This window comes from Oryza sativa, chromosome 1 (genome assembly GCF_034140825.1).
Source record: "Oryza sativa Japonica Group chromosome 1, ASM3414082v1".
Lineage (NCBI taxonomy): Eukaryota > Viridiplantae > Streptophyta > Magnoliopsida > Poales > Poaceae > Oryza > Oryza sativa.
The window spans coordinates 8,030,852-8,044,015 of NC_089035.1; the positions used below are offsets into that span (position 1 = coordinate 8,030,852).

The window sequence follows — 13,164 nt, forward strand, 5'->3', positions numbered from 1 at the left end:
GTCTGGTCACGTTCTGTGCCGCCGTTGTGTCGTGGTTTATATCGCCGACTCGGCGTGGAGTTCCCGTGGATGGCACGAGCCGGTACATTTCGTGCTCGAGAAGAGAACGCAAATGGTTCATCAGCGCTAGCGTGCGCGTGCGCGGCATTGCCATGCAACGGTTAGAACGAGCGCGAGGTTCAGGGTAGCGAAGACATAGCCTGGGGGGCGCGGTGGCAAGCGTGAGCTAGCACAGGGGAGAAGGGGAGAAGCGGACGGCGAGCATGCACGAGTGCGATGTACCGCGTGCGCGCGCGCGCGCGCCGATGGTGACGCCTGACGCGCGGGCGCACGGGAGTACCGAGTACGCGACGGCGCCAGCCGCATGGACATGGACAGGCGCGCAGGCGAGGGATCGATCGAAGCGAGAGCGCCGCGCCGAAAGCTCGTGCGATTGCCATGGGCGGGGAACACGACGCGAGACGACGGGGCGCACGCTGGGAGAGCGAGGCGGTTGTGGTCTGGATCGTACGGCGCGCACACCGGCACACGGGGGTCTGGCCTGCGTCGACGCAGGCACCCAGCCAGTCAGGCATCGTGGGTACTTGGTTTTCCAGTTTTTGCTTACTTTGACACGTGATCTGCAATGCAGCGGTCACTTGGAGGACACCGTGTCCGGTGCTCCTGGCCGCGTTCTCCGACTGCGCCACGCACGGCACATCAACCAAAACAGTGCAATGTTATGGTTTCAGTTTCGGTCTCTGTATCAGGCTATCAGCACATTAATTTTTTTTTGAGAGAATCCCTAATATGTCACTTCAAATTAACTGGTTCTCTTATATGCCATTTCAAATTAGCTTATTCCTTCTATGCCACTGGTTCAAGTTTGTGTCCTCCCTTTTATACCATTGCCGTCGCTCCACCGCCCCCCTTTTATGCCATTGCCGTCGCTTCACCGCCAGTTGACCGTTAACTTTATAGTTAACAAACGAATTTGTCCTTGAGAGTTGGTATACAACCAATAATAAGTATTTTAGTACTAATATAGCTACTGGATACAATATATGAAAATTGATTTTTTTTTCATCACATGCAATTTTAGCCATCACCATCAAAAAAAAATTCAATATAATCATGAAATATGTAGTTTTCCAACAATATTTTTTTTAGTACAAAGAGCATTTTTCACTGGCTCTAACAAAATTTGGTTCACTCAAAAAGGATTTAAGTTATAATTTTTTGAAGTTTACATATTTTTTAGTTGAGAGGGCATATTGGTCATTTATGAAAAACTAACATTTAAATAACAGTCAACTAACACTGTAGTGCTGAGAGTGGCATAAAAGGGTGGAAAAACTTAAACCAATGGCATATAAGAGAGAAGCCAATTTTAAATGGCATATAAGGGAACTGGCCAATTTCGTAGCATATAAGAGATTCTCTCTTTTTTCCCCTTTTTGAGTAGGAAAGGCATGAGCTCTGCCTTGAGAGCAAGTTTAACGGTATAGTCAACTATAGGTTCCAAATCATGTAAAGTTAATTTAATAGTCAATATATATAATAGTTATCAATAAACATATACTCTCCCCGTCCAAAAAAAAACCAAATCCTGGGTATGTCTAGATTCAAATCCAGGGTTAGTCAGAGAAAAAGAAAAAAAAAAGAAGAGTCCAAGTAGAAATACAATCTAAAAATAGCTGAAATTCGAAATTAAAAATAAGCAATATTGAAAGAAGTTTCCATATAATAACCCAATACAAGATTAATCAAAATTCGAAATAAAAATAAAATAAAATCCAAAATTAGAAAAAGAAAGGAGAGTCCAAATAGAAGTACAATATAAAAATAGCTGAAATTCGGAATTAAAAATAAGCAATATTGAAAGAAGTTTCTATATAAGAACCCAATACAAAATTAATCAAAATTTGAAATAAAAATAAAATAAAATCCAGAATTAGAAAAGGGAAGGAGAGTCCAAGTAGAAGTATAATATAAAAATAGCTGAAATTCAGAATTAAAAATAAGCAATATTGAAAGAAGTTTCTATATAAGAACCCAATACGAGATTAATCAAAATTTGAAATAAAAATAAAATAAGATTCGAAATTAGAAAAGGAAAGGAGAGTCCAAGTAGAAATACAATTTAAAAATAGCTGAAATTCGGAATTAAAAATAAGCAATATCGAAAGAAGTTTCTATATAAGAACTCAATACGAGATTAATCAAAATTCGAAATAAAAATAAAATAAGATTCAAAATTAGAAAAGGAAAAGAGAGTCCAAGTAGAAATACAATTTAAAAATAGCTAAAATTCGGAATTAAAAATAAGGAATATTAAAAGAAGAGTCCATATTAGAACCCAATATGAGATTAATTAAAATTTGGAATAAAAATAAATAAATCCGAAATTAGCAAAAGAAAATAAAAGAAGAGTTCAAGTAGGAATATAATTTAAAATTAGTTGAAATTCGGAATTAAAAATAAGCAATGTTGAAAGAAGAGTCCATATAAGAATCCAATACGAGATTAATTAAAATTTAGAATTAAAAATAAAATAATGTCCAAAATTAAAAAAATTAAAAGAGAGTTCAAGTAGGAATACAGTTTTGAAACAACTGAAATTGAAAATAAAAAAAAAGCATTAAAAGAACATAATACGGTATTGACTACTTCCTCCGTTTCACAATGTAAGATTTTCTAGCATTGCCCATATACATATAGATGTTAATGAATCTACACACATACATATGTCTAGATTCATTAACATCTAAATAAATGTGGATAATGCTAGAAAGTCTTACGTTGTGAAACGGAGGAAGTAATTTTTTTTAAAAAAAACTGAAATTAGAAAAAGAAAAATAAGATTTCAGCTAGGAATATAATTTATAAATAACTAAAATTTGTGATAAAAATAAAGATTATTGAAAGAAAAGATTGTCCAAAACACATGATGAGATAAATTAAGTAACAGGCCTATAAAGGAGTAGAGTGATGGCGGTTGATACAACATATAAAAATTGTTAATAAAACACCAAATAGAATCCTAATGACGATTAAAAGGAGGGACATCAGGCAGGCTGTGAAGCAAACGAGTAAGACGGTTGCCAGGATTTTTAGAAAGTAAAAAAAATGAACCCCATTGATAATCATATTCGATTTTTAAAATCTCAATAACAATAAAAAGGAGAAACTGCGGGCGGGGTGTATAAGAGTATAGTTGCAGAGCCACCGATGGTTGACGGGACTTCTAGAAACTAAAAAATGAATTCCAACGATAGTTATGTTCGATTTTTAGAATCACAATGACAATAAAGAGTAGGCGGCGGACGGGCTGTAGAGGGGCATAGTGGCATCGTTTGATGGGACTTCTAAAAATTATAGAAAATAAAAATAAAAGTCCAATTTTTAAAGGTTCGGAACTTCTAAAAAGTAAAAGAAAAAACAATGTTAATCATATTCGATTTTAAAATCTCAATGGCAATAAAGAAGGGAGGCAGCGGACGAGCTGTAGAGGAGTACAATGACAAAGCCGCTGACAGTTTGGCGGGACTTTTAGAAAGTAAAAATGAACCCAAACGATAATTATGTTCGATTTTTAAAATCTCAATGACAATAAAGAGAAGAGACAGTGGACGGACCGTAGAGGAGTATAATGGCAATGTTTGATGGGACATCTAGAAATTATAAAAATGAAACCCAACGTGACAATAAACTCTAAAAACTATAAAATCCAGTTTTTAAAGGTTCCAAGAAGAATGAATAGAAATAGTGGTAGATCGAGCAAGCAAATAAAGAAGGAGATGACATAAGCGGTAGCAACTGGTGTGGCTTTTAAAAACTATATAATTAGAAACACGGGGACTTCTAAATGCCCAACAGGACAATAAACTCTAAAAATATAATTTTTTAGATTGAATTTTTAAAGGTTCCGAGGAGAATGAATAGAAAAAGTGGTAGATCGAGCAAGCTAATAAAGAATAATATGACAGTAGTAAGGGGTAGCAGCTGGTGTGACTTTTAAAAACTATAAAATTAAAAACACGAGGATGATAAGGTTTGGTCTTTCAAAATCTTAAGACAACAAGATAACTATTTAATAAATTTTAAATAAAATTATATTAAAAAATATATAACTTTATATGTGTGCTAGCCGCGTAATTGCGTGGGCCACCCAGCTAGTTTCATCATATGCTAACGAATCTGATGATTGATGTTGGTGCAGCTACGAAGTATTTAAATAGGATCATGACAAGCTTAATTATGAACGCTAGCTAAAACAGGGTAAACAGGTGGAAATAAAGAGTAATCAGTATTCAAATACATGTGTCAAAAAATATATTCATTGCAGTCACTCACATATAACGATCCAGAAATGAAGAAACAACAGGTGGAGTAATCCCATGATGCATGAAGTAGTATACTTGTACCACAGATTACAATTAGTAGTGCTGCACTACTACTAATGAACAAGGATTTTGGTATGCATGCTATCTTGTCAGGTTAAAACATGGCAACTCATTATCAGTACAAAATCAACATTGCTCACTGACTGCCACACTGTTAGCATCCACACCAACATCAGGCAAGGTTATGCAGTTACTAAAAGTCTAAATGCATACCAAAATCTCACTGGAACAAAGTTGGCAGGTTCCAGGCACGGACGAACTGGGACGAATGGTAGCGCATCGGCGGGTGGAGCATCTCGAAGAACCGCCACTCGAGGAGCCTGCGCGCGCGCACGTCCACGGCGAAGATCCGGGAGCGCAGGAAGAAGTAGACCACGTCGCCGGGGCCCGTGGGGTGGATGAGCGCCACCGCGGGGACCTGCCGCGGCAGCTTGGTCGCCTTGTAGGCCTCGTCGTCCCAGATCGCCACGAAGCTCGCCGCGCAGTCGAAGCCCCACTCCCCGGCATCTTCATCGAGCAGCGTCCACATCCTGACGATCGGGTCGCCGTCGGGCTCGTCGTCGATCTGCACGTACCGCAGACGGCCGGCGCTCACCCCGACGCAGCGGCGCTTCTCGAGGTCCGGCGTGCCGGCGGGCAGCTCGCTGTCCTGCGGGAGCGGTACGTAGTGCAGGTCCGGGGGGTCGTCGCCGTAGACGACGTCGCAGGTGAGGAGGCCATAGGAGAGGTCCACCCACCAGAGCCTGTCCTGGTGTGAGACCATGCCGTTGCCGCCCCACGGCCGGTCGTGCGGCGGGTAGCTGAGCTCCTCGTCGACCCAGGCGTCGGAATCGGAGCGGTACAGGAGGAGGGTGGCGGTGCCGGACGCGGGAGCGGGCTGGAGCTCGGCGACGTAGAAGCTGATGGAGTAGCAGAGGAGGCCGACGTTGCCTGGATAGAGGATGGCGAACGGGTGGTCGGGGTCAGGGAGGCGGCTGGCCTCGCGGGTGGTCGTGTCGCAGATGAAGTAGGCCTTGGCGAAGCCGTGGTGCACGCCGAGCGGCCTGAGGTAGAACGCGTCGAGGGCGGGGCGCGGCTCCGGGTCGGGTCCCTGGGTGGCGTAGAGGAGGAGGCGGCCGTGGCGTTCGTCGGCGGCGGCGAGGTAGGGGTAGTTGTCGATGGCCTTGCGGTCCGGGGCGATGCGGCGGGGCACGGTGATGCGGGAGGCGAACGGAGGGGCGCCGAAGTTTAACCGGAGCTCGGTGCCCGGAGGAAAGTGGAACTCGTCGTGGGCAACGTGCGGGACGGAGACGAGGATCACCCACCACCCCTTCGCCGCCTCCCTCATCTGCATCTCCTCCGCCGCCCTCTCCTCCTGCAGCCTCGCCATTTGCAGTTCGGCAATGGCCGGAGGCGGAGAGATGGTTGCGGTGGTGGTAGCTAGGCGAGTATAGCTGCTATGACGGTATCGATTTGGGGGTTTGGTGTTTGAAAATTTTGGGCAGCGAAATGGAGTTTGGCTATTTAAATTGGGAAACAGGAGATCGACGGCAAGTTTGGTTGCCACGTTTGCGAAGAAGTTTTGGTTGTCACATTTGTGAAGCCGTCACTGGTCGAGCGGAGTCAGCCCTGTATTGAGTGCCAGGCCCTGTATAAATGAATTTTCGCCCAGGAGGCAGTGAGGCACAGGATATTTTCCTGATCCATACCGAAATTTAAAATTATTTACTGTAAAATCCTGCACCTATAGCGGTAGGCCTGCTTAAATGGTTTTTTGGCACAGGATATTTACCTGTTTCATACCGAAATTTAAAGTTATTTACTGTAAAATCCTTCACTACTAATGGTTTTGGACGAAGAGCGCATTTATTATCAGTACTGCTATATACATGTACAGTGTAAAATACGGAGTTCAGAATGACAACCAATCTGGGGACATAGGACGAACAAGTAAGTCATCCAGCGACCAATTGGTCCACTAAAAACATGTATTTTAACAACTCGTTTCAAAGATTACCAGGTCATCTCTATCACAATTCACAGCCCACAAGTCACAAATGTTACAAGATTTATTCCAAGCACCATAAAATTTCAGTCCGTAAAAAATGTCTTGTCTTGCATGCACTGGCCAACAGAAGCATATACTCTCTCCGTCCCAAAAAAAAAAGACAAACCTGGTTTCCGTGCCCAATGTTTGACCGTCCGTCTTATTTGAAAAAAATATAAAAAAAAATTAAAAAGACAAGTCACGCATAAAATATTAATCATGTATTATCATCTAACAACAATGAAAATACGAATTATAAAAAAATTTCATATAAGACGGACAATCAAAGTTGGACACGGAAACTCAGGGTTTGCCTTTTTTTTTTTGAGACGGAGGGAGTAGATCCGAATCATAGCAGTGACTGGTCTCTGACCTGTATCATTTTTTTAATGGAAGACCTAGATCAAATTAAGGAAAGTTAGTTATGTACTTATGAAATCTTCTCAATTAAGATCACATGCCGTTTGAAGTTGAATGAAAAGGTCGTCTGGTCATATAAGTGGATCAATCACCTTAGTGAGAAGAGGCGTAGTCAGATGGAGCAGAATAGCAGATCCTTAGGCCTTTCACCGTAAGTCCATGATCTTCATTTTAGTTCTCAAACATAGACAATCTTCCTCATCAACATCAGATGATACTTGATACTTCACAGACAAATATTCATTGATCAATAACGCAGAAAAATCAGTGCTAATTAATAATTTTGTAGATAGGGACAACTCATTTGAAACAATAAAGTCCATTTTGAGTTCAAGACAGAGAGAGAACTCTGAACAGAAAGGACAAGAAATATAATGATTCATCATAAATCCTGATGCTACATATATAAGAGTTTCAAATCTGAAAGCATGAATTCATTTTTTAGCAAACATGTGAAGCTTATTTAGAAAGCAATGCTTAATAAAAAGGGCCAAGAAAGCTTTGATACTGTTGACCTTAACACTAATACCCCCCCCCCCCCCCCCAAAACAACAAAAGCAGTTATGCAGCACATCTTTGTGCATATTCAGAATGAGCGCGTTCTTAAACACTCAAGCAACAGCTAGCATTCTTATGTTATTGGGTTCAAAACGATATGGGATTGACACTTGGAAATAAAAGCGGATACTGAACAGCCAAACACACAGCTTATACTCAGAGCAAATTTACCTAGATCAGTCATATGATTTTAAATGTATTATGGACAAATGTTTGCCTAAAGACATGCATTCATATGCATCCTATTAGGAGATGATCTATCAAGCCAACTCAGTTGAGGAGATTGTCTGGTAACAGCACAGATAACAAAAAGAAAAGATCTGCATACACAGAACCCATGGGGCCACGACATTCTGTATATGTTCAGGCAGAAATTGACATTGTGAATTTGTGACCAGCTGTACTGATTTACCTTTCCTCATGAAACATCACTACAAAACTACAGCTACAGCATTCCAGAGCAGCCAATCACAGTACGCAAGAAGTAATGAAGGGACAGAGGAACAGTATAGAGACTACATTTTATCTAGCATCCTGTTTGTAGATGCATGAGATATGCTTAGTACTATGAAAAATGAATATATATGTGCCCATTTCAATGATTTTGCTAGTGTTCAACGAAATTCTGAAAGCACATGTTAAAACCCTCTCTAAACACATAATCTGAACTTTGATCCATAAGACTGTTCTACGACATCCATGGGCCTCAGTTGGGTGGAGTAATTATTTAAGCACGAAACATGTGTAACTAACAACCACCACACCTTGAGAGCAATGTAAAGCATCCTTTAGCACTCGAACTGATGATAGTCCATATAATGTCTAGACCTGGACTGATGGCAAAATGCGGTACAACAGTAACTGACAAGGTAGCTATAATTATGTATATCTGAAAGTTTCTGAAAGCATCCACTACTAGGACAAAGGTAACCACAGAAATAAGCAACCCCAGGTGAATTATTAGCTAAAAACTCTTGCCTAAGCAGAGGTCTTGCATAAAACTCTACCATTCGGCAATTTAGCATTCTTCTACAGAAAAAAAAACAGCACTGCAGCAGTAAGCAAGAAGAAATGCACCATGCTGAACTGGAGGAACAGTCCGTGGAAGCGACGGTGGAACCTCCCAAACGCGGACGAAGAAGGGAAGAGTACCAACACTTGGCGTCTTGGTCAGTGGATCATCCCGAAGAGCTCGTACTCCAGAACCTCCCTCCGCGCCGCCCAACATCAGTTGGCCCTGGAAGAAGTAGATCACGTCGGGGTCGTTGGGGTGCAAGAGCGCCAGCTAGCGCGGGGACCTTGCGCTCCATTTCGCTCCTCTTGTACCTCTTGCCGTCCCAGGTCTCGACAAAGGGCACCTCGTACTCGCGCCGCCACCGTGCGTGCACTCGATCGTGCAGGGTCCAAATGGTCACCACCTGTTCGTCCGGAGGACCATGGATCTGCACGTACCGCATCTTGTTGCCCGCGCTCGCCTTGATGCAGCGGGGCGCTTGGCGATGTCGCCCTCCCCTCCGGTGGCCAGCTGCACGCAGAGGAAGTAGCTAGGCCGGGAAGAAGTCGGGGCGGAGTCCGAGGGCCGTGGAGTCGGAAGGCTCCGCCGCGGCCGGGCCATGGATCACTCAGAGGAGGCGGCGAACGCAGGGGTCCGCGCCGCGGCGGCGATGTAGGGGTAGTTCACGAGGCTGGTGGGCGTCAGGGGTGATGCGGCGGGTCGTCAAGCGGGAGGCAAGCGTCGGTTCCCGGCGGGAGGTGCTCCTCTGAGTAGGCCATTAGCGGCACGCAGGCCAGTACCACCCACGGGCCACGGCTGCACCGGCGGTGGCGCGCTCCCCGGCGTCCCCGCGCGGCACGACATGCCCAGAGCCCCAGAGCATGCTATGAAGAATTGGGAGCGGAAGCGGGGAGAATTGTCAGGGCAGGGGAAATGGTAATTTTGGGATTAATTTGTTTCTTTTTTACAAAAAAAAGGCCGTGATAAATCGCTGCGAAACGTGTCATCGTCACGTATGAGTTTCACTGGCATGTCACTTTGCAAATAGGATTCGTTAAAATATCACATTTAATTCTACACGTTAGAATACTATCTATAACCAAATTACCCTCCGTTTCTTTTCTTCCTCTCTCCAACGCCAGTAGTGGTTGCCAGCAGCCCCAGTGCGTCGTTCCCAGCTAAGTGGACGACCTCCCTCGCTCCCACCACTGCTTGAGCGCAAGCTCCAGCATTCCAATCCCGATCGCACCGTCTATCCAACGCCCGTCCATTATCAATGCGTTACCTTCCCCGAGCTCGATTACCGCTTACGTGGTTGTTGTCCCTGTAATTGCTCCATCCCCAAGCTCAGCTTTCCAGAGCTCGACCACCACTGTCACCGAGCTCAGGGTGGAGTGGATGACGACGACAGCGATGAGAGGGCGAGCTGCTGCGTTGTGGTCTCATGTGTCGGAGCCTTATTCACCATGGCCTCGTCAGAGCTAGTATTCATATGTTGTTATGCTTGTGCTGCTGCATGTGTTGCCGTGGAGGCTGCACCAACCGATGACGACCGACGGAGGTTGAATCGGCGGCTCAGGCACGATGGCTTCATCTCAAAGTGGCGACGCTCGAGCTCGAGGACAGCATGAGCAACGACTGTGGCGTCCGCTGGTCGAGCTTAAGGACAGTGCAATTGACAACAATGATGGGCATGCTTGGAGGTGAGCTAGGCGGCGACGACGACAGACAGACATGCTCGGGAAAGGGGCGTCCTCACGTGGGTGGGCACACGGCAAGGGACAAACCGGAGTTGGAAAAGAGGATGGGTATGTAATTAAGAAGCCAACGGTAATTAATTTGCTCATGTATGGTATTGTAGCAAGTAGCTATTGGTCAATAGTGACATTTTATCGAGTCCACTTTTGTGAACTGGTATTTCAAAACCTACTTAGGAAAATGGCACAATGTCAAATTTGTTGATGCCTATGAGACAATCCTAATTCCTTCATCCAAAAAATACAAATAGAGGAGGTTTGTTTATTTCAAATTTTTTGTTGTCTTCTTCAATTTTTATCTTTTTTTCTTTTGTAAAAAAAGTAAGGGCCCCTTTGATATGGAGGAAAAATATAGAAATTTTGGAGGATTTCAATCATATAGGAAAATTTTCTATGAAGCCTTTGAAACAAAGGATTGAATCCTATACAATGCTTTGAAATTCCTATGGAATGGACAATCCTGTAAAGATTTTGGAGGAAATTTAGCAAGAGCTTCAACCTCTCAGTAATTTTTCTTTGAGTTTATCTTTCTCATCCAATTTATGTGTTTTTCCTGCGGTTCAATCAAACGGCCATTCCTGTGTTTTTCCTGCATTTTACAATCCTATGTTTTACACTTACACTCCTATCAAAATCCTACGTTTTCTCAATCTTGCGATTCTAAGGGGCCCTTAGATCTTTCGTCGCAATCCTGGTCTCTCTCTCCAATCAACTTCGAGTTCCGACTTCCAAGTAAAAACCCTAATTCTTCCCCAATTCCTCCGAATTGAGCCGCCGTCATAGCGATGGCCGAGCTTAATAACAGCGCAATTAACAACAATGACGGGCATGCTTGGAGGTGAGCTAGGCGGCGACGACGACGGACATGCTCGGGAAAGGGCGCGTCCTCACGGTGGGCACACGGCAAGGGATAAACCGGAGTTGGAAAAGAGGATGGGAATGTAAGAAGCCAACGGTAATTTGCTCATGGATGGTATTGCAGCATGTAGCTATGGGTCAAGAGTGATATTTTATCGAGTCCACTTTTGTAAAGTGGTATTTCAAGACCTACTTATAAAAATGGCACAATGTCAGATTTGTTGATGCCTATGAGATAATCCTACTTCCTTCATCCAAAAAAATACAAATACGGGAGGTTTGTTTATTTCAAGTTTTTTTTGTCTTCTTCAATTTTTATCTTTTTTCTTTTGTAAAAAAAAAGTAAGGGACCCTTTGATATGGAGGAAAACATAGGAATTTTGGAGGATTTCAATCCTATAGGTAATTTTTCTTTGAGTCTATCTCTCTAATCCAATTTTTACGTTTTTCCTACAATTCAATTAAACAGTCGTGGTTCAATCAAACGGTTATTCATATGTTTTTCATACGTTTTACAATCATCTAATTTACACTTATACTTCTATCAAAATCCTAAGTTTTCTGAATCTTACTATTCTAAGGGCCTTTAGATCTTTCCTCGCAATCCTGGTCTCTCTCTCCAATCAACTTCAAATTCCTACTTCCCAGTAAAAACCCTAAATCTTCCCCACCAGTTCCTCCGAATTGAGCCGCCGTCGTAGCGATGGCGAACCCCGTCGTCCCGTGCCCTTCCGCCGCCGCCTACGGCCCCGGCGGCTGCGATGGCGTAGGCTGCTCCTCCAGCCACAACGTCTGGGCTCACCGTGTCCGCCACAACGGCGGCGTCTACCGCCTCTGCTCCTCCTGCGTTCTCCTCGGCCACCGCGACGCCTTCTGCTCCGTTTGCCTTGACGTCTTCCCGGGGGACGCGCCCTTCCAAGATGATTTCTATAACCCCATCGTCTCATGCTCCTGCTGCGGCGTCGAGCCCGTCGCCGCCGCCCACCTCGCCTGCCTCACGGACCCTTCCTACTTCGTGTGCCCAGCGTGCGCCGCCGCCGCCGAGGGCAGGACCTTCACTTACGCCCCCTCGAGCGGTGCCCCGCACGCGCTGGCGGAGCGCGTGCTCCTCGTCGCGGCGCGGCTCGCGCACGAGTCCGTCGCCCGTGCCGCGGCGGCGGCGCGCGAGCAGGCGGAGCGCCTGATCCGGGAGGCGGCCGCCGCCAGGAAGCGCGCGCGCGACATGGTAGACGTGGCCTGCCGCGTCCTGGAGGCGGAAGCCAGGGACGCCAAAGAGCAGGCCGCGGCGCCCCCCTCACCCGTGCTGACCAAGAAGACGACCCCGAAGAACAGCGCAGCAAACAGGAGCAGCGACAAGCCTCTCAAGATCAATTCAATACAGAAGCCGGCGCTGGCGTTCGCCGCAGCGGCAGCCGCGGCCGCCGCCGCGGCCAGCTCAACGCCATTGTCGACGCCGTCGCCCGCGGGGGAAAGGAAGCCAATGAAACAGGGAAGAGGTGAGTCAACAAGTAGTTATTGGCTGCCGATGATGAACAGCAATTGTGATTTGAGACAACTATTTTTTCTCTGTACAGTACTAATTGCCGTGTAATTCTCTCAGCTTCAGCAAACAGAGGAGCAAAAGATGATCAAAGGACACTGTTTGGTGCCTTTCAACCGTGATGACTCCATGTGTTTTTTGATCTTTGAAGCTAAGTGACATTGAATGGTCTGGGCTATTGGCCGTGCAGTGTAAAAAGAATCCCAAGTTTAGATCTAATAACAGCTAGCAATTGGTGTATCTATCTACTTGGTGTTCATATTATTAAAATTTATTTCTAATGATTTTACTGCTGCGCAAATGAAATGCAATTGAATATCCCAATTCAAAAGTTTATATAACTGATGGCTTCATTTTTCTTAGGAGGATCAATGGTGGCAGAATTTGTGCTTAAACTTTGAACTAGTTGGTTTTCTAACTCGTACATTTCAACCAAGCATAAGATCCTTAGGTCCCTACGTGTACAATGTACATTGTTGTTCCATGGTATTACGTTGCGAATGTACAATTAATTTTGCAATATCAAGAAAATAGGATCAATGTTGTGTTTTACTATTATGTTAAGGTACAATTGTTCTTTTCTATGTCTCAAAAATTTGCTAGAATTGTTCTTTGGCTGCTCTAAA

General features: G+C 44.5%; 2 protein-coding genes across 2 annotated transcripts; one reads left to right on the forward strand and one right to left on the reverse strand.

Annotated features, from left to right (window-relative positions):
• Positions 1-4,605: 4,605 nt before the first annotated feature.
• Positions 4,606-5,801, reverse strand: LOC107275445 (uncharacterized). The gene has a single exon (XM_015781664.3). The coding sequence runs from the start codon at positions 5,752-5,754 to the stop codon at positions 4,606-4,608; it is 1,149 nt and encodes a 382-aa protein (XP_015637150.1). The 5' UTR covers positions 5,755-5,801.
• A 5,831-nt stretch (positions 5,802-11,632) lies between these two features.
• LOC4326754 (uncharacterized) lies at positions 11,633-12,831 on the forward strand. The gene is made up of 2 exons (XM_066306933.1): positions 11,633-12,494; positions 12,599-12,831. The coding sequence occupies exons 1-2, from the start codon at positions 11,702-11,704 to the stop codon at positions 12,658-12,660; spliced, it is 855 nt and encodes a 284-aa protein (XP_066163030.1). The 5' UTR covers positions 11,633-11,701; the 3' UTR covers positions 12,661-12,831.
• Positions 12,832-13,164: the final 333 nt, after the last annotated feature.